This window comes from Prionailurus viverrinus, chromosome C1 (genome assembly GCF_022837055.1).
Source record: "Prionailurus viverrinus isolate Anna chromosome C1, UM_Priviv_1.0, whole genome shotgun sequence".
Classification (NCBI taxonomy): domain Eukaryota; kingdom Metazoa; phylum Chordata; class Mammalia; order Carnivora; family Felidae; genus Prionailurus; species Prionailurus viverrinus.
This window is the reverse complement of record NC_062568.1, coordinates 169,956,794-169,979,280: the sequence shown is the minus strand read 5'-3', so window position 1 is coordinate 169,979,280 and position 22,487 is coordinate 169,956,794. Positions and strand designations below refer to the sequence as shown.

The 22,487-nt window shown below is 48.1% G+C and overlaps 1 protein-coding gene across 3 annotated transcripts in view; it reads right to left on the bottom strand.

The window, feature by feature from the left end:
- USP24 (ubiquitin specific peptidase 24) overlaps nucleotides 1-22,487 on the bottom strand; it is a 142,571-nt gene that overhangs the window by 4,971 nt on the left and 115,113 nt on the right. For all 3 annotated transcript variants that reach the window (XM_047869446.1, XM_047869447.1, XM_047869448.1), the window contains exons 56-67: nucleotides 18,137-18,233; nucleotides 15,423-15,539; nucleotides 14,655-14,747; nucleotides 12,262-12,364; nucleotides 10,347-10,468; nucleotides 9,314-9,427; nucleotides 7,107-7,172; nucleotides 4,410-4,476; nucleotides 3,334-3,412; nucleotides 1,231-1,306; nucleotides 528-614; nucleotides 72-182 (exon numbers count right to left, since the gene is read on the bottom strand). In XM_047869446.1, the coding sequence (XP_047725402.1) occupies nucleotides 72-182; nucleotides 528-614; nucleotides 1,231-1,306; nucleotides 3,334-3,412; nucleotides 4,410-4,476; nucleotides 7,107-7,172; nucleotides 9,314-9,427; nucleotides 10,347-10,468; nucleotides 12,262-12,364; nucleotides 14,655-14,747; nucleotides 15,423-15,539; nucleotides 18,137-18,233 (1,132 nt within the window). The remainder of the gene's footprint in view (nucleotides 1-71; nucleotides 183-527; nucleotides 615-1,230; nucleotides 1,307-3,333; nucleotides 3,413-4,409; nucleotides 4,477-7,106; nucleotides 7,173-9,313; nucleotides 9,428-10,346; nucleotides 10,469-12,261; nucleotides 12,365-14,654; nucleotides 14,748-15,422; nucleotides 15,540-18,136; nucleotides 18,234-22,487) is intronic.

Genomic DNA, 22,487 nt, shown 5'->3' with positions numbered 1-22,487 from the left:
GGAAATTCTTTCTGTAAAGCTTCAGAGCGGGCGCGGTGCCCCTTCCCCTGGGCCGCGGGCCACAGCCGTACCTGTTGTAAGTGCCTCTCCCCGTTCTCGTTCGCGGGACTGCTCTCCGAGCCGTTACTGCTCCCGGACTGCTCTTTCTCATTCAGCAGAGCTGTGGCATACGCCAGGGTGTCCTGTGAGAGACGTGAACACGAGAGCAGAGAGTCAGGGTGTGTGGGGCCACCAGAAAGACTCCCCGTCGCTTGACCCCCAGGGGCTACCTTCGCGGCAGCAGCCAGGGCGCCCCCCACCCCTGCGGCCCCCACCGCTTTTCCTCTGGCACAGAATTTGCCGGCCACACGACAAGCTGTCTCTTCACAGAAACTCCCTTCTTCGGTCCTTTCTCATTCCCCACCCACACCTCTCGTCGCTCCGAGGCTGTGGCACACGCTAAATGCACTACGATGTTTAGTGTGAAACACACCACAAATCCTACCTGTGGGATTTCAAGCCACACAAAACCAAAAGAGAGGCCTCACCTGAGCTGAAATCGTCCGCTGGAAGGTTTTTCCAGTTGATGTTTCGTTAGAGACGTTACTCTGTGGAGTCCAGTAATGTTCTGACATCTGAGACGGAAAGTCAAAGACGCCATCAGAGACAAGCCCACGGGAGTCCACAATTTCCACCATTAGATATCTGAATATAAAAAGCATTAACACAGCACACAGACCCACCCAGGTCTAACACACCAGGAGATGCTTTCTTGGAGGGGTTCACGTCCCCTCGCAAGACCCCAGTGAGATCCTACATCTCACGTAATCACCTGCTCTCTTACCTATACAGTTAAGATGCTGTGTTAAGACGCAAACTTAATGTGTCATGATAGGTACCAGCTGTACCGAAAAAAGTTTGAAGTCTGACCAAACGTTGAGGCCAGTCTCCAAATGAAGAGGTTTTTCCTGGTAAGAAGTGCTCTTGGGGCGCCTGGGGGGCTCAGTCGGTTGAGCGTCCGACTTCGGCTCAGGTCGTGATCTCACGGTCCATGAGTTCGAGCCCCGCGTCGGGCTCTGTGCGGACAGCTCAGAGCCTGGAGCCTGTTTCAGCTTCTGTGTCTCCCTCTCTCTCTCTGCCCCTCCCCTGCTCACACTCTGTCTCTCTCAAAAACAAACAAACAAACAAACAAACAAGATGTGCTCTTACTGACTCCTACGTGATAGCCAGAAAAGTTCAAAATGCAATTACCTTCTTCTGTAGCCATTGTACAGCCCAACTCCAGTGGTGGGAATTCTCCTTGAAGTATTCCTTAGCAGCAGGACACCTGGTGATTGGGGAATTCTATCAGCCAAATGCGTTCCTTGCAAATATACTTGTTTCATCCCCTTTGATTCTGATACACAAATGCTACTTTTGCTAAAGTTCAGTTGTCTTTCTAGAGTTTTTTACTTGCTTTTGGTTCAGATACATTCATATGTTTAAACTTCAAAAGGCAAAAGAAGGTAAACGTGTAGCGAAAGGTCTCTGACCTACGACCAGTTCATCCACTCAGTCCTATTACAATTCAAAGACGGAAACTCAAAAATAAACAAGAAAACCCCACGACACACACTGTACAGCTAACTACAGAAATGATTCTCGAAAGAATCAAAGCCAGTCTTTACACTTTTGTGATGCGAGTCATAATTCCCGGAAAACCAATTTTAAAGTATGGTCCGGAGCTCCCCTCTCTCTGCAGTTTTCTTTGTCCACTTAGAAAGCTGCCTCTCAGAGTCAAAGGCAGCGCTGACGGGGATCCTGTGTGTGTGCAGTGCAGGTTCCAGGAGGGACAGAGAGGCACAGATGAAGACACTGCTATCTGGACTACGTACCCGCATCAGACATACCATGAGGCCCCAACACTACCTGGAAATGCCACTTAGGCAAGTACTTCTCACGTCATGCCGCCCGTATCGAGCCTGGTTAACGAACCCACAACCGTGGCAGGATGATCTCCCTCATGTCCACAATGCTGTGTCACTGGGAAAACGCACGTTCGCCCACTATTTCACCAGAGCTCTCATTTAATTTGTGCAGGACACTCAAATGCAGCAAGAGTAAGGCCAAGAGATTTCTTATTCGTATTCGGGTACAAATCCAAGGATGGCAATACCCATGCTGAAGAATCGGTAAAAATCTGGGGCAAGATAAATGGAGACCCAGTGGCGTGGCATAACGTGTTCTGTAGCCTCGGGTCACCACGCGGCCACTCTGGCTTTTTGTTTGCCCACGTCCTACCCAGGGGAGCCGAAGCAGCAAACCACGACGGTTCCTTCCAACACCAACAACCTTGGTTTTCCGAGTGCCTGTCGACCGCCAAGTGGACAAAACGTGGTAGAGCCACCCCGGGGAGTATTCTGGGCCTTGAAAACGGAAGGGGATTCTGGCACAGGCTACAACATGGATGAACCTTGAGCACACCACGCGAGGTGAACTCAGCCAGTCACGACAGGACAAACGCTGCGGGATTCCACTTACATAAGGCACCTAGAGGAGTCAGGTTCGTGGAGAGAGAAAGTAGGAGGGGGGCTGCTGGGGGAAGAGGGGAAGGGAGAATGGGGAGTCACTGCTTCGTCGGTACGGAGTTTCAGTTTGGGAAGCTGACAAAGTTCTGGAGACGGGTGGCGGCAATGGCTGAGCAGCAACGCGAACGCACTTAACGCCGTGGACTTGTACACTGACGGGTGGCTGAAATGGTAACTTCTGTGTTGTGTGTGTTTTACCACAATTAAGCAAAGGAGAAGAGGACCGTTCCGTGAAGCCCATCGCCTGTGCTCGAGCCCTCGCTCTGACTGCAGGCATGCCGCTTAAACCGCCCACCCCGCGGGACTAGCGGTATCCAGCCGCGCGGAGCGGCTGCGAAGATTAAATGAGAGTAGGGCGAGGCACTCAGCACAGGGCCTGGGCTCCTACGTGGAGGCAGCTACAACACTGTTCTGTCTCTGGAGAGACCGGTTGGAAAGCGGGGATCCAGCGCCTGACAGAGGTGGTAGTGGTGTTACGTGACCTGAAGCCATCTCAAGCCCGAGTGCGTGAACTCTGGTTAAGGTCCCCGAATCCGCCTTGATTCCTGCCTTGCCTGCACGAGCCCCGCCGGTTCAGCCTTTGGTCTTGGGTTCCGCAAGATCTGCTGCTCTTCGGACATTCCCTTCACCTCTCCTCGAGGTCACGTGAGCCGGTTTCTGAACCACCCCAGCAAGCACGCCCTGACTCAGGCTCTCTAGGAACTCCAGCGAGGCAGATTTTTTTCCTGGCCATACGGCTTGTAACTGAACACACCGTCTCCTCCCTGCGTTTTGAGTTGATACTTACTTTTGAGCAAGAGTCACGAGGAATTTGACACACTGGTAGCAGCGACTGCTGTCCACGTGATTACTGTGGTGCATCAGAGCTGAGTGGAGAGAACAGGAAATTGTGACAAGAAAGCAGGGCACTGCAGGCGGGTCCCGGTAACACTACTCTCTTGTTCTGAACACTTACAGCCAGCTGGTCTGATCAGCAGACAGGGGACGGACTATCAGCATGGGGGCGCGGATTCGACAGGACTCCCCACATGCTGATGGGCAGAAACACTGAATAGTATTCAAGAAACCATGTGGCGGTGGAGGTGTGACTTTTAGGAGAGCCAAAAGGAACTAAAACTTCTACTGATTATTCAACAGACCTTCGAGCTTTTCTACCCACCATGCTACTGACAGAAGACTGGTTACAACACTTTCAGTTTGATAAATGGAAATTTGGGTATTAGTTCAGTTCAACACATACTTCCTGCTCTGTACTTTGGGGATGTAGAAGTAAATAGTACTTGGTCCCTGCCCTTGAGGAGGGCATGGTCTGGAAGTTCCAGGGAGCCTGGGTGCCGCTCAGTGGCCTTGAATGTCACGGCTTTTTAGCTTGCATTTCTTTTCTGGAATAAGAGGTCTTAAATCTCTTGCTACAGAGCAAAATCTAAAATGACTCAGATTAATTGGAAATACAGGTGGGTGGTGGATGTTGAAGAGGACTATTTTTAACCACACTTTCTAAGAAACAGCTCATTAAAGCCACTTTAGCCTTCTGACAAAAAATTTACAACTAGATAAAAGAAATCTGGGTGCATTCATACCACAGGTAAAAACAAAACAACAATCCTATCTCATGAGCATGACAACGTCCTTTTCCCTCCCCAGTGGCTGCAGAGCAGAATGAAAGACTTCTGACATCAGAAAGCAGCCTTTCGCTGTTGAAAAAAGTCACAGCATCGCTGACTCTTATCTGCCCCAGGAACGGGACCCCAAGGTCCCCCGCGGGGAAGAGCCCCGGAGCAGACCTGTCAGGGAGGAGGCCGGCCATAACAGGCCATCTGCCCGTCTGCTACAGACGTTTCTCAGGAAGGCCAGGCTACTCACCTAATAATCCATTTTCTGTCTCAAACACAAATTTGACTCGCTCCACCTGTATGGGATCTTCAATGACCTGTGACAGGAAGGAGACAAAGGCCGGTGAATGAAAGAAGGGACTTGTGCGATGGCACGCACTGGTGCCTTTTAAAAATAATTCTGTTCAAGAGGTTTAGTTCCTCACTTAACAAAACCCAATGCCAACAACGTGTCACTGACATGTATCTCAACAGTATCTTAAAATTTTATTTTATTTGTTTATTTAAAGTACAACCTAGTCCCCAACATGGGGCTCAAACTCTTGAGACCTCAAGATCGAGTCACATGCTCTACTGAATGAGTCAGCCAGGCGCCCCTTAAATTTTAAACTAAAGATGAAAAAGTTCAGGAAGAGTTGCAGATCCATTCACTTCCTGTCTATGTGTTCTTACCAACTATATCCACAGCTGTCAATAGTAACCTAGCGGGCTCTAAGGACGTGTATTGCACGATCCCAAGGATAAGAGGTTTAGGGTCTAAACTGTCTGTCAAAACCACGTGAAAGTTTTGCTACAGTACAGTCTCTCCACGCTGCATGGAGGTTTATGCCAAGCCGCAAAGGGCTGGATCTGTGTCCTGCTTGTGGCTGTCCTTCTTGTGCCTGGCGTTGAACTATGCACAGGGCAGTAGGCCAAGTGGTTTGCTGCTGAACAGACCAACAATACACTGTCCTTCTCCTGGGGGGCAACAATCTTCTGTGTTTTGTAAAAGTGCTAGGACTAAAAAGGAGGTAAACGACCAGAGAGATAGGCTGTTTCTAACTGGTATCCATGGTGTCTTTCCTTATTCAGAAATGTTTACTGAATGCCCACCCTGTGCCAAGGCCCAAGCTAAGTCTCAGGGACCTACCAGAAACCCGGACTCTGCATCTGCTTAGCGAGCCCTGGGCTAGGCTCTTGCCGGCCCACAACCAGTCGTCAAGGTCTACTGATTGCCTCTCCCACCAAACACGTCGAGACCTGTTCCTTGCTGCCTCTACCCTGTCTCTCTGCCATTCGGACCTTGTTATTTCATACCCAGGTTACTGCCACACATGCCCGTGTGGTTTTCCAATTCCAACCCTGCTTCCTTCTTCGGTCAGTCCTTCAAAACAAGTGCCAGGGGAACCTTTCTAAGACCTAAGTCAGGTCCCATCACTCCCCTGTTAAAGCCTTCCCATGGCGCCCAACAGTGGTGGCAGGGGTTGCAAAGTGAAATGTCTACACAGGCCAGGACAGCAGGAAATGAACCAAGAGGGCTAGGAATGACAATAAGGAGCAGTGAGGACAGAGGGGCACTGGACAGCATGTGCCTCAGCTGAGCGGGGCAAGCTGCTAACTGCTCTGGGTGACTGGGGCATCCAGGAAATGGGGCCAGTGTGTCACATGACCTGGTTTGTCAAGACAGGCCAGAACCCAGAAATGACAAAACAAAACAACTCTGGGTCAAATACAATAGGCATGTAGGCAGAACCCGGCTACCAGCGTGCAACCACAGGCCTACAGGAAAAAAGCCCACATGCGTTGGTACCCGGAGCCTTTCACGATTTGGTCTGGGCTTTGTTCCCCAAGCCCTACACCATTCCCTCTCCTCCTGCTGACGCCACTTCCTTACGGGCCCCGCAAACGAGCTGGTGGAGAGCACGGGCCCTGGGGCCGGTCGCCTGGCTCAGATCCTGACTCTGTCCCTTCCATTCAAGGGTGGCCTTGGGCAAATCCCTCCACATCGCTGAGGTGCAGTTTCTACCAATAATGGACTTCACTGCTTACAGCTGAGTTCTCCCCTGCCTCTCCTCCGTATCCGGAATTGGAACGCATCCCACGGTGGATTACGTTCCCGTTTCGTGGCTTGTAAGCAGGAATTTTAGTAGCACGTGGGCAATCAGCGGGGTCTTAGATGTGAATGAACTGTAGAGCAGCAATTTACGTGACGGTTATCCTGAGGTCTGAAGGAGACGGCATCCGTGCTCGGCACAGTCCCCCGGCCACCACTTCCTTGCTCTCTGCACTGTCACTGCCTATACTTGGCGGGCTCCCTCGCTCCACTGTGAGTTCCCACGAAGTAGTTTCCTTACCACTAGCCTCCCAGTCAGTAATGACAGAAACATGACTGCGGTAAAGAGGACCCACTTAAGTGCGGGCCAAGCGGGTGCAAGACGATACAAGGACACGAACTTTCTGTTTGCAAACACAAGCTGACTAGAACAAGCTATTTTCTTTTTTTTAATTTTAGAAAGAGAGTGTGAGTGGAGGAAGGAGGGAGAGGAGGGAGGCAGGGAGGGAGAGAGGGAGGGAGAGAGGAGCAGGGGGAGAGAGAGAGAGAGAGAGAGAGCTTGAGCAGGGGAGGGGCAGAGAGAGAGGGAGACACAGGATCCGAAGCAGGCTGCAGGCTCTGAGCTGTCAGCACAGAGCCCCACGTGGGGCTCGAATTCACGGACCGTGAGATCACGCCCTGAGCCGAAGTCAGATGCCCAACTGACTGAGCCACCCAGGCGCCCTGAGAGAGAGAGTATCTTAGGCAGGTTCCACACTCAGCACAGAGCCTGACATGGGGCTCGATCTCACAACCGTTGAGACCACGACCTGAGCTGAAATCAAGAGTTGGGCGCGCAACCGATGGAGCCACCCCAGCGCCCTGACCGGTAGCCCTAGTGAACAGCACAGGAGAATCAGAACGTTTTTCACTTACCAGTATCTCATGGAGGAGCTGGAACGTGTTCTTCAACTCATGGGGTGGAGCCGTTTCTAGTTGGTTCTGAAAAATTTTTTAGAAGCACAAAAATTCCAGTGAGTCTTCAGTGGAAAGCTCATCAGAGTGGCAAAAGCAACAGGGCTGGACTCCAGTTCTAAATCCACCACTGTCGGCTCGACCCTGGGCCAGCTGTCCTCTCTGGGCTAAGCCTGGGACTAAAGCAGTCTCTACGGACTGTAACACTGCGAGACCAGGATACCGCACTACGCAATTAGGAAGGACAGAGGAAGAAAGGCAGAGAGGAAAAGAGAATTTTAAGCAAACAGGCCCAAATTTCTGTTTCTATTTCATTCGCACATAACCTACTCTGTTTTCCAGAACACACGCTCTGGGGTAAAGGATGCTATGAGTGATATATGTGAGAAAGGTCAGCTTACGGAATAGAAAACTCGCCAAGGCACACTAGGTGAAGGGATCACGGTTCGTAAAACTCACGCTCCGCTGGGCGCCTTACCGGCCTCACGCATGTGGACCGTGGGGAAGGACACTGCGTTACAACACTGCCCTTCAAGGTGCCAGGTCCGGTACTGAGGGGGCATTCCGTGTGTCACAGTCTGTTAAGTCATACTTCCCTTCCACTTAACAGAGGAGGAAACTGCCTGAGGCCGTATAATTAGTAAAGGGTAAGAGGAACTCAATCACCTCTGACACAGGTCTCCACAGAAAAGGCTCAGGGCAAACACGTTTTAGGAACAGTCTGAACACATAATCCACTGCTCACCTGCCACTTCTTAACCCTACAGGTGTCACCATTACAAATCCTGGTGCAGATAAGAAGGTAAGAAGGGGTGGCCGAGATTCTGTGAGCAGAAACCAATATACATGGTAACGATTCACAAAAAGAGGCCTGAAAGGACACAGCGAAGGGGACAGGACTGATCCCTGAGGTAGGATGGAGAGGGGACACGCTTGCTTGGTGGACTTTGGCCTTATCACATGTCTTAATTTTTCACAAAGAAAACGCAGGCGTGCATTATCCGTATAATTAAAAAAATTCAAGATTAAAAACTAAGAAAAATATGTGCTGGCTTCAAGGTTTTTCTAGTAATTCCCAGAAAGGCAGTACGCACTATGGCTGAGAGCACAGCCCTGGAGCCAGACTGCCGACGTTCAGATCCCCACTTTGCCACTTACTAGCTACGGGACTCTGGGCAAGTTACTTACTCTGTGCCTCAGTTTCCTCAACTGTAAAATGGTAACAGTTGTAGTATTTACATCATAGGACCACTTGAGAGTTCCATGTGTAAATGGCTGGAACAGCACGTGGTGCCCAGTTAAGTGCAACGTCTGGACGAGTCCAGTACCGATCAGAGCTTCCTAATGAGTTACGTCACTTCTTCAGGAGGTAAGAAAAACCTACTTTTGAGTTTTAAAATGTTGCCTGGTGAAAAGGACCTGGAATTGGAAACCCATCTTACATAGTAACGGTCACCACTGCATATGATTAACTATGAAGTGCATTCTAAGTACTTAACAGCTGAGCCCAAGGCAAACGTGCATCACCAGGAAGGGAATGGCTAAGTAAATGATGGTAGACGAGAGGATGAAAGGGCCTCGAAGGTAACTTCATAACGTGGGGAAATACTTATAACGTCAGGTGAAAAAAGGACACAAAGCCGTAAAGACGGTAAAATTCCAATTACGGTAAAATACACGCACAGAAAATAAAAGGGAAACCTAAGGGAAGGTTCGTGGTGGTTATCAGTGAATGGAAAGACTCTGGGTTCTTTTTAGTCTTTAGCTTTTAAAAAGGGGCCTACAGGGGCGCCTGGGTGGCGCAGTCGGTTAAGCGTCCGACTTCAGCCAGGTCACGATCTCGCGGTCCGGGAGTTGGAGCCCCGCATCGGGCTCTGGGCTGATGGCTCGGAGCCTGGAGCCTGTTTCCGATTCTGTGTCTCCCTCTCTTTCTCTGCCCCTCCCCCGTTCATGCTCTGTCTCTCTCTGTCCCAAAAATAAATAAACGTTGAAAAACAAAAACAAAAACAAAAAAACAAAACAAAACAAAAGGGGCCTACAGTATGTTTCTGATTAGAAACAGCAACTAAGTCGCTGAAAGCGGCATCTTTCCTGGGAGCAAAGGCGCCCTTCCCTACAGTCTCGGCGGCAGGCCCCCAGCCCGCGCCGGTCTCTCGCGGAGACCCTACCTTAATGAAGTGCAGCATGGTGAAGGAGAAGTGCTCGTTACAGAAGCAGCAGTACACGACCATCTCGATGAGCGCCAGGAGCGAGCCCGTCAGCTCTCGCAAAGCAAACATCACCTGGCGGGAGGGTATGAAAGGAGGAAACTTTCTCAGGGCGGGGTTAATTGTCGATATGTTGTTTCTGACTTTAACTGAAATAGACGTGCTCAGGGTCAAGCTCTTCAACATCACCTCACAACAGGCTTTCTTAACTGCCAGAGGCCTAAGTCGGTCTGGAAAAAAAATCTGTGCAAATGTGCACACCTTCTTTCCCCAGGGGAGTCGCGTTCATCGGATATTCAAAGATAAATGCCCCAAATGCACCACCACCGCCAGCACTAAATTAAGAGAGTCACTGACAGATCCCTAAAGTAAACAATGTTAAGCTAAAGAAACCAAAAGATACAGAGTACAGCACTGCTGACATGATTAAACCACCAGTATGATACACGGCTCACAGATTTATACATGTAAATCAAGTTTCGGAAGAGGGTCTGGCAGATTAAATTCTTAGCAGTAGGCAGCCCTGGGCGGAAGGGGAAGGACGCCAGCTGCAGGTCGGCCACACGGCGTGTGACACGATGAAGGGCTGGGAGCAGCCCACTCCCACAGTCCTGAGATTTACCAAAAGGGTGTGCTCCAGAGCCGTATGTAGTCTCCCGCACAGAAGACTGGGAACAAAACCTTTAGATAATAAACTGAGTAACTGATGGCGTCGTTCACTTCCTCCTGAGACCCGGGCGGGGCAGGGGGGAAATCAGCTGGGCTGGACCCGGAGGTCCAGTCCTCGCTTGCAGAGAGGACTGATAAAAATTTTCTTCAGCGGATCGTTTCTTTCTGACATATACCCAGGAAGAAAAATTGATTTGAAAGAATCTTTTCTTCTCTTAACAATACTCTCCTTCGTCGGAGCGACATGCAAAATATCACAAAGGGCATGTTTCCGCAAAGAGAAAATAATGAAAAAGAAAATGGTTCCAGAAGATCAAGAACTTACCTCTAACAGGTAAGGCTTCCCTTCAGACAAGAACAACAAGGCTTCTACTTCCTCATGGAGGGGCAGCAGAGGGCTGGAGGGGGCGATGCTAATAGGTGGCCGTTGTTTAAATACACCAGGAGCTTTAGGGGACCAAAAAAAGCACACCCATCTCACTTGATGTTATCTTACAAGGCAGACAATCTACAAGGTGAAGCGATGCTCTTGAGATTCATATACGCAACTGCTCAGTACTTACAGCCTGTTCCCTCACAGTCTGGTGGGGAAGCCGGGCATGCAGACAGGACAAAATGTTTACCTACTTCTCACAGCGTGTGCCTAAGTTGTCAGAGCGACTACTTACATCTCCAGACTCCTAGTGACCCCACCCAAGACAATCTTTCAAAGAAGTAAAATGTAAATGGTATATGAAACAAAATGCTCAAATGCCCTCTGAAGGGACACTGGACGAGACATTAGTTGCTCAAACAAGCACCCTCTAATAATGGCCAACACCATCGATGCTAAGCAGAATCACCCCACATGGAAGGGGTGAGCTGCCCCACGTGCTAGAAAACACGGACTCACACTCTGGCTTTCTTTTACAAACCTGTCTGAGCTCACAGATTAGGCAGCCTTGTCTTTTTAGGTGTATGAGTCAGAGTGAAGGAAACAAACTACCCCACAACCATCTGAGCACTCCTCAGTGGTCCTCTGGAGTCAGGAAGCATTTCCAGATCAGAGTGATGCCCGGGACTTCTATCAGATCTTCCTGGTCAGATGACAGGGACGCCTACTACACCTGCTGGTGATCAGAGGCTTGCGCTCACATACCCACCCCTGTGCCACTTCCCAACTGAGGCCTGTGTAAGCTCCGAGGCCTGCCCGTGCTCTGGTTCCCCGTCTGTGGAAGGGGACTATCCCTCACAGGTTTGCTGAGGGGATTTCACACGTACAGAGCACACAGCACACAGAAAACACTGAATACTTTCCAGCTGCCCTCTTGTATGACTATCGTCACTGCTGTTGGTGCTGTCCTGACAAGGCCCGGGCACAGTATAAAAACGTGGTGCACACACAGCTTAGGATACTGGATTAAGCACAGAGGCGACTTGTGTTTCAGCTGCGCTAAATGAGGACAGACTAGTGGTTCTGGGGGACAAAGCGGGAAAGGTACCAACTGCTGCCTCTTATATCCAAACACACGTCCACGACATAATTCTCGTCTGAATTGTCTTCGGTTTTACAAAGTACTTTAACATTTTATCTCATTAATCCTCATTATACCTGGGGAGTTATGCTTTTAATATTTCCATTTTGTATCTAGGATCAGAAAGGTCAAGTTCACACAGCTAGGAGACTGCAACCCACACTTGGCTATTTTCCCCACTAGATTAGCTGAGCCAATTATAGTAATGAATGTAATGAGTGAACTCTGAATTAGCCTCTAATCCTATTTTTATTTTTTTTTAATATTTTTTTTCAACGTTTTTTTATTTATTTTTGGGACAGAGAGAGACAGAGCATGAACGGGGGAGGGGCAGAGAGAGAGGGAGACACAGAATCGGAAACAGGCTCCAGGCTCCGAGCCATCAGCCCAGAGCCCGACGCGGGGCTCGAACTCACGGACCGCGAGATCGTGACCTGGCTGAAGTCGGACGCTTAACCGACTGCACCACCCAGGCGCCCCCTAGAGTATTTTTAAAAAATATTTGTATACCCCTCCCCACCAAATAAATGACTTTCTCTTGTGACAAACTAATAAGGTGAAATTTAACATGCATTAAAACAAAAAAATTTAAGTGTTCCTCAAATATCAAATAGCCAAACGAGAATAATATTCATTTAATTGCTAACATTACTAGTCTCTGTGCATTACTGACAAATTCACTCTGCCTTCTTTCTTCTGCTGTATCAAGAATATATTAAAGCTCACCAACGTTCCTTTGGGAAGAGACATCTGAATGCAAAACAAGTAACGCCACTATATTGTGAAGATTCCCAAATTCTCGTGCTTGTGCTGAACTCCACCGACGTATCTGTCGACAGTGAAAACAGACTGAGCGTCACTGTGTGGGTTAGAAGCACCATGAAAAAGAAGGGAAAGGACAGGCTGGTTCATGATGTTTTGAACCACAAGTCTTTCTCCGTGTCTGACGGAAGAAGTCAAAGCATAAAGAAAGTCATGGGTTTTTTTTTTTTTTTTTTTTAATTTTTTTTCAACGTTTATTTACTTTTGGGACAGAGAGAGACAGAGCATGAACGGGGGAGGGGCAGAGAGAGAGGGAGACACAGAATCGGAAACAGGCTCCAGGCTCTGAGCCATCAGCCCAGAGCCTGACGCGGGGCTCGAACTCCCGGACCGCGAGATTGTGACCTGAGCTGAAGTCGGACGCTTAACCGACTGCGCCACCCAGGCGCCCCAAGAAAGTCATGGGTTTTAAGCCAGCCTGTATTTCTTTTTCCTGTGGACATACTGTGCTCTGAAACAGTTCCATTTACGTCGTGAAGTCAGGTATTGCACGCTTCTCGAGTGCTGGGTTTATTTTCCTACACCTGAGTTTGATGGGGAAAACCCGGGAGGCTGGAGAGCCGGACCCATGGCCCTCCTGTGCCATTCACCACGCTTGCTGGACGTGGGCAAGTTCTCTGCCGTAACGGCACCTGGCCTCTTTGTGGAACAGCAGAGACAACATACCCGTCCGCTTCGTGGTTGTGAGGGTCACATGAAATGCTAAAAGCGAAAATGTTTTCCTGGAGGGGCTGGGGGTGGGGGGATGGGCTAAATGGGTAAGGGGCCTGAAGGAAGACCCTGGGATGAGCACTGGGTGTTACACGTGAGGGATGAGGCACTGCAATCTACCCCTGAAATCATTATTGCACTATATGCTAACGCACTTGGATGGAGATTTAAAAAAAAAAAAAAATACAGAAATGAAAACCAGAAAAAAAAAAAAAAAGAAAACGTTTTCAATATTATATGTGCTCCACGGAAGCAAAACAATACGAATTCTGTAACACTATTAATTAAATTAAACCTTATTTAAATCACGGTCAGTATCAATTAATCGTCAGGGTCAGTGGAGTCTGAGAGGATGCAGTGCGAAGTAAAACAAGCCACTGTAAATTTCAACACGATATCAGCCCACGGAACACGCTGTGGAGGCAGCACTCGTTTCTGACACTGGAGAGAGCAACTGGCGGCACAACAGGCGGCCGAGAGGAGGCCTGGCCCGCAAGTCTGTGTCCTCTCACAGAGAAAGGAACGCGCTCCTACGTGATGCGTTACACAGCACAGGGAAAGCAGAGCTGGGTCTGAGTCTCTGCCCCACAACGCTGTAGCTCTGTGGCCTGACATGACTCGCTGACGTTCTCTGAGCTTTGATTCTTGCTTGAGAATGGGGGGCGGGGAGGGGAATGCTTATTTTACTGACCCGTATCGGAGATACAGTGTGTAAAGTAACTAGTGTGCCTGGCACGTAATAAGCATTCTGTAACTAGTGTTCCTCGTGAGTGCACATTCACATGTTTCACAGTTAAGTCTATCAAACAGAAGAAATACAATAATGGGAGAAACACAGCAATATAGAGACTCCACACAGAAGAGTCCTCTTTTTTTTTTAATTTTTTTTTTTTTAATATTTATTCATTTTTGAGAGACAGAGTGTGAGTGGGGGAGGAACAGAGAGCGAGACACAGAATCCAAAGCAGGCTCCAGGCTCCGAGCTGTCAGCACGGAGCCCGACGCGGGGCTTGAACTCACGGACCGAGAGCTCATGACCTGAGCCAGAGTCGGACACTCAACCGACTGAGCTACCCAGGTGCCCCAGGAGAGTCCTCTTTTGCTGTAACTAGCCTGACTTATCGCAACTTCCCTTTCATTGTCCGTGAGCATTATATCCACAGCATCACTCAGTGCATCACCGTTCAACTTCCCGTTTGAACTCTGCCCTTGTGACCAGCACCCCACTTACAACCTCCACCAGAACGGCCTTGCTCACAGTCCCAGGTGGCAAGCGGAGGTCCCAATGCCACTGTTTCTTAAAGGCTTTTGAAACCCCCGGGCAGAACCCATCTTTCCTCCTAGGACACTTTTTGACGGATATTCTAGTCATCTCCATGAGTTATTATCAGACTAATTATCTATGAGGAGACTATTATCTTTGAGGAGGCCGTAAAAACAAGTGAACCCCGAAGAATTTTAAGGGCTTCATAGTGCTAGTATCTGGACTCTTATGAAATGAAAAATATACTCATCACCTACAAAGGGAGACAACGTGGTGACAAAACCATGGTCATCGCAGTGGGCCACAAGGTAGAGGGTGTTACCTGATTGTTTTGCCGGTTGGCCCCGAGGAGAAAGCTGGTCATGTGTCGCAGAGCTGAGTGCCTCAGAAGAAGATCCCCAGCCCGAATACCTTGCTGTCACAAGATATCAAGAATGACAAGTTACACATCTCTCCAGATAAAACTCTGTATTAGAAACACAGTTAAACGAGAAGTTTTAAGGGGTCAGTAAGGTTTTTTGTTTTTTTTTTTTAACATTTACTTATTTTTGAGAGAGAGACAGAGCATGAGCAGGGGAGGCGCAAAGAGAGACAGAGACACAGAATCCCAAGCAGGCTCCAGGCTCCGAGCTGTCAGCACAGAGCCCGCCGCGGGTCTCGAACTCACGAACCGTGAGATCAAGAGCTGAGCCGAGGTCGGATGCTTACCCGACTGAGCCACCCAGGCGCCCCAGGGGTAAGTTTTTAAATGCCATGATTTACATACAGAAAATATGGTTAAAAATGTAATTTAAAAACCTCCTGAGTTTCAACAACTTCACGTTGCTTCACAATGGCGGCCAGACATGCGAGGAGGCACTAGTTTTCAAGCAGACCCCCTGCTATCAACGAGTAACTGTATCTACCTGTATCAGAATTCTGGCAAGTAACAGAATCCACAAATAAAGATTTTTAAGAAGCAACGCTCATAAAACCCTACATTTAGATCCAATATTGACCCGTTTAAATTTTTCCCATGTATAAAAAGTCCCTTGAGACTAAAAATCTGCTAAATAAGGAAAAGATATTAGAAGAAAAAAAAATCACTTACCTTTTGTACAAAAGTGTTGAATAGGAAAAAGTACTGAGCACAGTTTTTACAGTTTTCTGGGACATCCTTATCCAACAGAGCAAGTAGGACCTCCAGTAACTGATGAAGGCTTTTTAACTGGTTGAGGAAAGACGAAATCACGTAAAGAAAAAGAATAGAAGACAGACGTTTGTAATGGAATTAATCCGAAGTAAATCACCGCAAGAACAAAAGGAAGTCTGATTGATACAATCCAGTCTCAGATTCAGATGGATTTATGCTTTGGAGAGCAAAAACGGATCATCACTTTTATCCTCCAGGGAAAGACTGGTGCTGTAGAAACAATTAGGAGGAAAGCCTAGTCTTGTTTTCTCGATTGAAGATGCAAGGGCAGGACTCATTGGCCTAACGGTCACATTTTTTGCAGAGCCAATTTCTCTCTGTCTCTTAAAAGAAAAGTGGGGAGGGGAGATTTAAGAGGAAACATTTCTGAATCCCTCCCTCCACTATGCTACGTCTTCACATAATCACAGATGCAAAGAATAAAAAACACAGACACAGGCATAGGGGCCAGAAATCAAGCCAATGGAGCAAATGGAGAGCAACAGCCTGACAGAATGACAACGGTAATATCAACTCAACTGTGAACTTACTTGAGAGCCCGCGGACGCCTCATGGAAAGCTTTGAAAAACATTTTATTTGTTTAGAAACCATTTTGGTAATCACATTGCTTCTTCTTTCCCTCCCACCCCAACTGGTTTTGGACAAGTCCCTAGAAATCCATCTGTGACTGGAGAATTAAGACCAGCTCACTACTCCTGTTCGCTCCTCTCCCCTGAAGATGGTGTTCACAGGCTTCTGAAATACTCCCACCCATCCTGTCACACTCGTCATAAATACAGTAAAACCTACCATTGATATAGCACTTCGTTTTCAAAGTACTTTACAATATAAGGTGGGTGGCCAGAGGCACCATTTCCGTTATGGGGGGGAAATACGCATAAAATACATCAGCTGGGTGTCAAACAGAATTCACTGAGGCAATGGCTTCCGTGCTTACGTCCTCCACCACTCCCTTCCCTTTCTATCACCTGTAGTCCTGCCTCTAGGGGTTGGTGGACTACTTACTACGCCATAGCCTGACCCCATCTGGAGGGAGACCGCACTAATTTTGCGTTTATCCTCTGTTTGGGTTGGTACACGGGAGGAAGGAGGACAGCGAGAAGGCCCTTAAATTAAGTATCGCAGAAGAGCTCTGTGAGGGTATTTCAGAGCAATGGTATTCGAACTGTCCTAAGCGGCTCCCAATGACTGATGTTATATACTCTGCATCCAGGTAAGGTGAGGTCTGAAAAATGGTCCTGCTGTTTAAGCTGACTGAAAACCAGTGCCTTAGAGTAAACCTTAGCTTCCTTGGAATTCCTGGAATTGAGCCATGGTCTTCTTCTAGGTCTTCCCTAAAGGGCCTATTTGACCTCCTTGTTCACTCTGGGCTGAGCAAAGCTCCTTAGGTTGTCTGGTCTAACGGTGAACTTCGGGTCAGGCAATGTTGAAGGAGCTAAGTACTGTAAATGGATTAGCATCTTTCTTCAAGGACTTGGGGGGCGCCTGGGTGGCTCAGTCGGTTAAGTGTCTGACTTCAGCTCAGGTCACGATCTCGTGGTTTGTGGGTTCGAGCCCCACATCGGGCTCCGAGCTGACACTGTAGAGCCTGTCTGGGATTCTCTCTCTCTCTCTCTCTCTCTGTCCCTTCCCCACTTGCACTCTCTCTTTCTCTCAAAATAAATAAACTCAAAAAAATTTTTTTAAATAAAAACAATAAAAACAAAAGGACTTGCTCAAGGTGGAACAGCAAAGCCAACGTCTGAATCTGAAGCAGCAACTCCTAGAATTTGCATTTAGTTCATTGAGACACATTGCCTCCAGCCAATGTCTATAAGGAGCCAATCAGATCTGAAAACAACATTTTTCAAAGTTTTCCATGTGGTGTCAGCTGTTTGAAACAGCAAACTTGGGAAGAAGTGCTATATTTGCTAGGACTTAATAACAGATTGAATAATAATCAGACTTATAGTATATGTCATTTATTTCCCTAAGACTTAAAACTTAGGGGGATATCTGAAATTTGAGGACAGTCATAAATACCACGGTTTAGTTTAGCACGTGTGGAACTGTGAACCAGAAAATATGTTGCAGAAACACAATCAGGAAGAAGAAATCCAGAAGAACAGGAGCAAAGATTAGGAGTAACGGAGACCAATGAAGAAACCATCTTGGCTGCTGCTCCTTCCTAGACGGACGGCACTATTTGGTTTGGCCGCCAACCGCAGGTTTGGATCATGGAAACAGCTTGTTGGGAAAGAGACAAAGCCAAGTGCGGCTCAAAACGTCTGTGGGTCTAGACTAGAGTCTCAAGACTCAGGTTAGTCTCAGTTCAGTGAAACTGAACAGAGTCTTGAGCGAAGCCTCTGAAAAAGGAGTGCTCTAGAGAGAAAAGCCTGAAGCAGACCAGAGCAGACCCAAATTCCTAGCCTATCCTGACTTCTGGGGTGCGAGGAGGCAAGGACAGTGTGCCGTCTACCCTGGCATTTATCAGAAGGGCAGACTGCGGGAGGTGCATTCTCTAAGGCAGAATTGCCAGACTCCAACCCTGGGCTCTCTTTCTTGTTACGTGCAATTTAAGACACTTGGTAGAAACAGAATGTAGACGTAACGTTTAAGAGATGAGACCGACCTTATCCTGATAAAACAAGGCACTGTCTAGGGTTTTCTCCAGAACGGTGGCCACGGCAACTCGTACTTCTCGCACGCTGCACTCCAGCAAGAAAATCCTAAAACACACAGAGAAAAGGTGCGTGCTGAGAAGGCAGAAGGAACTTCTATAACTTCCCCTTCCCAACACCCGGCCCACCTACTGTCCAAGAAACAAAATCCCTCCAAGCTCTCGGGTCAAGGCTCCTGAGAGCCTTGGGACACTGTCTCAGGCCACTGTGCAGGGGGAAGGCGGCCAAACAGGAAAACCAGACCCCTGGGCGCTGAAGGTAGATTTCCCCCTTCTTCCCCCCTTCTCCTGAAATGAGGATTTGTATAAATGTAACGGCATAACGAGATAAATGGACATAAAGAGATACGAAAGCAAAGGACCTAAAATTTTATAAATTCTGTTGGCTAAGGGGTTCTCCCAGGGGCATCCCTTGAATTTCTCAGAGTAACGTAATAAAGTTCACAGTCAAGACCGCCCCTCCTCCTCCACCCGTATGTCAGGATTTCTATCTCTTTCCTTTCCTCTCTTCTCCCCAAGCCTTATGACCCAACCCCTAAACAAGCGGTGGTGCTTCCCTCCTTTCTCCCTCCGTGATGGGGATGGAGGTGATGACCGCAGAAGTCAAGGTCTGTTACACGCCTCCGCCGTCTCAGCACTCTTGGTACGGTCAGCTACTGCACCGTGCCCCGCAAGTGCACAACCTAATTCAATCCTTTACACGCGTGGAATGGTGGTATGGCGGCCTCAGAGGCAGGGGTGCTGCTCTCGGGGCTGAGGGGGCTGGGAATGCCCTGGAGTGTGCTTCTCCAGCCACGCTTTGTGTTCTGCTTCATACACGCACTCCCGTGTGACAACTCATTCTGTAATCAGCAAAGTGAAAACCCGTCTATCTTTTCTAACATTTCTTTTTACTTTTTAACATTTATTTATTTTTTTGAGAAGAGACAGACAGAGCATGAGCGGGGGAGGAGAGAAAAAGGGAGACACAGAATCTGAAACAGGCTCCAGGCTCTGAGCGGTCAGCACAGAGCCCGATGCGGGCTCGAACTCATGGACCGTGAGATCATGACCTGAGCCGAAGTCGGATGCTCAACGGACTGAGCCACCCAGGCGCCCCGTCTTTTCTAATATTTCTTAACAGAAAGTCCGCATTATTCCACATGAGAGGTTTAAATGCAGCCGAATGTTGATGACCACGTCCTCCAGGTGCCAGCAGAACGCTGCTCTGGTCCCTGTTTGCGTGCAGCACTGGTATTTCCTTCCTCCCCTTTCAGGGGTATATGGAGAGCCTGCTTTCTTTTCCCCAGACAGAGATCAGAGCGGAGCTCTCTGTGGTCACTCTGCTGCTTATTCCCGTAACTGCTAGTGCTGCCCAGGAGCTACCTAATGTGCACCAGACTGAAAAGGCTGTGTTCCAAATGCACTAAGACTTTAAGTGGCAGCCACAAGAAAGTTAGAGATAACAAGTGTGCCTATAATGTTCAGCTCTAGAGGCTTTGTCAGATTCGGGTATAATTCTTCTGGAAAGCCTGTCTCCAGCGGTCACTCCACATTTCCTATCGTAGACACCAGGAGGCACTATGAGAATGCAGACGAATCCAGAATGTGGGGACTTCTATAGGGCAAATGGCCAGTGTGCCCCTCAAAAAGATGGCATGACAAAAAAGGAGGTGGTGGGGGAAAAAGAACAATGATAGATGAAAAGAGTCTTAACAGATGTATAAACTAAATGCAGCGTGTGGAGCTTGTGTGGATCCTGATTTGTATAAACTCAGTGGAAGAGTAAACGTTTTTGAGATGCCTGTGGAAATCTGAATATGGACTGGATTTAGGAGGATATAAAAGAAGTATTTTTGAGGGCGCCTGGGTGGCTCAGTCGGTTAAGCGTCCGACTTCGGCTCAGGTCATGATCTCACGGTCCGTGAGTTCGAGCCCCGTGTCAGGCTCTGTGCTGGCAGCTCAGAGCCTGGAGCCTGTTTCAGATTCTATGTCTCCCTCTCTCTCTGCCCCTCCCCTGCTCGTGCTGTCTCTCTCTGTCTCTCAATAATAAATAAATGTTAAAAAAAAAAAAGTATTTTTGTTTAGTGTGATAATGGTAAAGCGCTTATTTTTTTAAAAAAACTACCTTTTAGAGACACATGCTGAAAAATTTATGATGAAATTATATGATGTCTGAGACTGACTTTAAAATACTTGCAGAAAAAAAGCAGGCCTGTGAGTGAGTGGTGGGCGCCGGGGGGTGGGCAACAGGGTGGGCAACGAGATGGGCAAAGTGCTGGGAACCGGGCCCGGGAAGTGGCACAGGACAGGGCTCTCATTGTGGCTACTTTCTGTAAGTTTAAGTGCTTCCACAACAAAAACTTTTTAGAAGATGTAAAATATTCTTCGTTTAGTAGTTTTAATTTAGATCAATTTTTAATAGAGCTCGATTTTCTAGCAATGTTTACCACTGCTTCAGATTTTTACAATTATAGTGACATTTGACTATTGCCTAAAAAACAAAGCACAGCACTGAGAAGCTCTGATCTAAGAGACGGCAGCCCTTCACACACACTCGGACAGTTATTTTAGTTATAACAGTGGCAACCTAGGTTATCTTAAGAATTCTAAAGAAGTCGGGGCGCCTGGGTGGCGCAGTCGGTTAAGCGTCCGACTTCAGCCAGGTCACGATCTCGCGGTCCGTGAGTTCGAGCCCCGCGTCGGGCTCTGGGCTGATGGCTCAGAGCCTGGAGCCTGTTTCCGATTCTGTGCCTCCCTCTCTCTCTGCCCCTCCCCCGTTCATGCTCTGTCTCTCTCTGTCCCAAAAATAAATAAAAAAAAGTTGAAAAAAAAAAGTTAAAAAAAAAAAAAAGAATTCTAAAGAAGTAATTACAAAATGTAAATTCAGCAACCGACAGTGACAAATTGACAGCGATAAAGATAAAGAGACAAAAAGATAATAAACTCTCCCAGGAAGAATTCAGATCAGGTGATTCATTGGGCTTCTTGACCGTGAGGAACACTAACAAACCACACATCCTCCCAGAGGAGTCACCAAGTTCCTCCGGAGATACTTCAAAGCAAGCCTGGGTGGATATAAGGGAATAAACTAAATATTTGCAATGTTCCTTCCAAATATGTGACGATTCTAGGATATTCAGCTTCTTACTATTGGGAAGAGACTTTGGAATTACACTGGAAAAACGGGAAAGTTCATCTCAGTGCAAACTCCACAGGGCCAGGCACACATAACACTTCACATGAATGGTTACTTGCTCTCTCTCCGTGTGTTATGTGCGCGTGTGCATACACGCACGCACGCACCCACAAACAGCGGAGTGCTTACTATGTGCCAGGCTCTTTGTGTACGGTAGGGAACCAAACACGCTTAACTTCTGCCCTCAAGAAGCCAGAGTTTAGCGAGGAGACAGGTACAACAGCAGAGCAGAGCAATCGTATACTGGCTTTAGACAGGGTCATCCGAAGGGAATGGCTGCTCTGACATCCCAAGGGTAAGATGCAGGACTGGATGGGGGAACATCCCAGATAGAGGCAATAAAGGTGCAAGGGTCTTTAGGCAGGAAAGTAAGCTGAGCGTGTCGAAGGAATCAACAAACCCGTGTGAGGAAACTGAAGTGAGACCATATGCAAGGCCTTGTGGGTTATGTAAAGGCTGTGGATTTTATTAGGCGTCTGACAGGGATCCACTGAAGAATTTTCAAGCACAGAAGTAATGTGATCCAGTTTGTTTCAAAAAACCACTTTTGTTGCTGTATGAGGTAGATTAGAGAAAGAAGTGGAGACATCAAGTAGGCAAATGAGTGTCTGGAGCTCAGACCTAGAGATGAAAGGAATATGGGATCAAGAGTTTCGGTCAGCTAACATGCTACCAGACTGTGAGCTCCCTGTGAAACGAGCTTGTATTTCTGAATTCTCTGTTGTCTGTTCGAGCTGAGAGATACCAGAGCATATCCGCATGCTGACAGAAGTACTCTGTAGAAAATTCTAGAAGGTAAAGATGCAGGAGTAAGAGCCGATAAAGGGTTTGCTCGTGTAGACATTCATTTTGAGAGGAGACAGGACACTCCCCCACAGTAACAGGAGAAAAGATGACGAGAACAGGCTCCGATGTGCTGGGGATAGAGGCCTGCTCATTTGTGACTCGTATATTCTCAGTGAAGTCCGAGGCAAGGTCCTTAGCTGGAGGTGGGGTGTGCTAGCATGGCAGGCATGAGGGGTGAGGAGATGAAGGAGGGGCCCACTGGGGACAAGGGACAATGAGATCACAGAGCCTGTGCATAAGTACTGTACTCCCCCAAGGACAAGAGAAACTGGCCCAAGG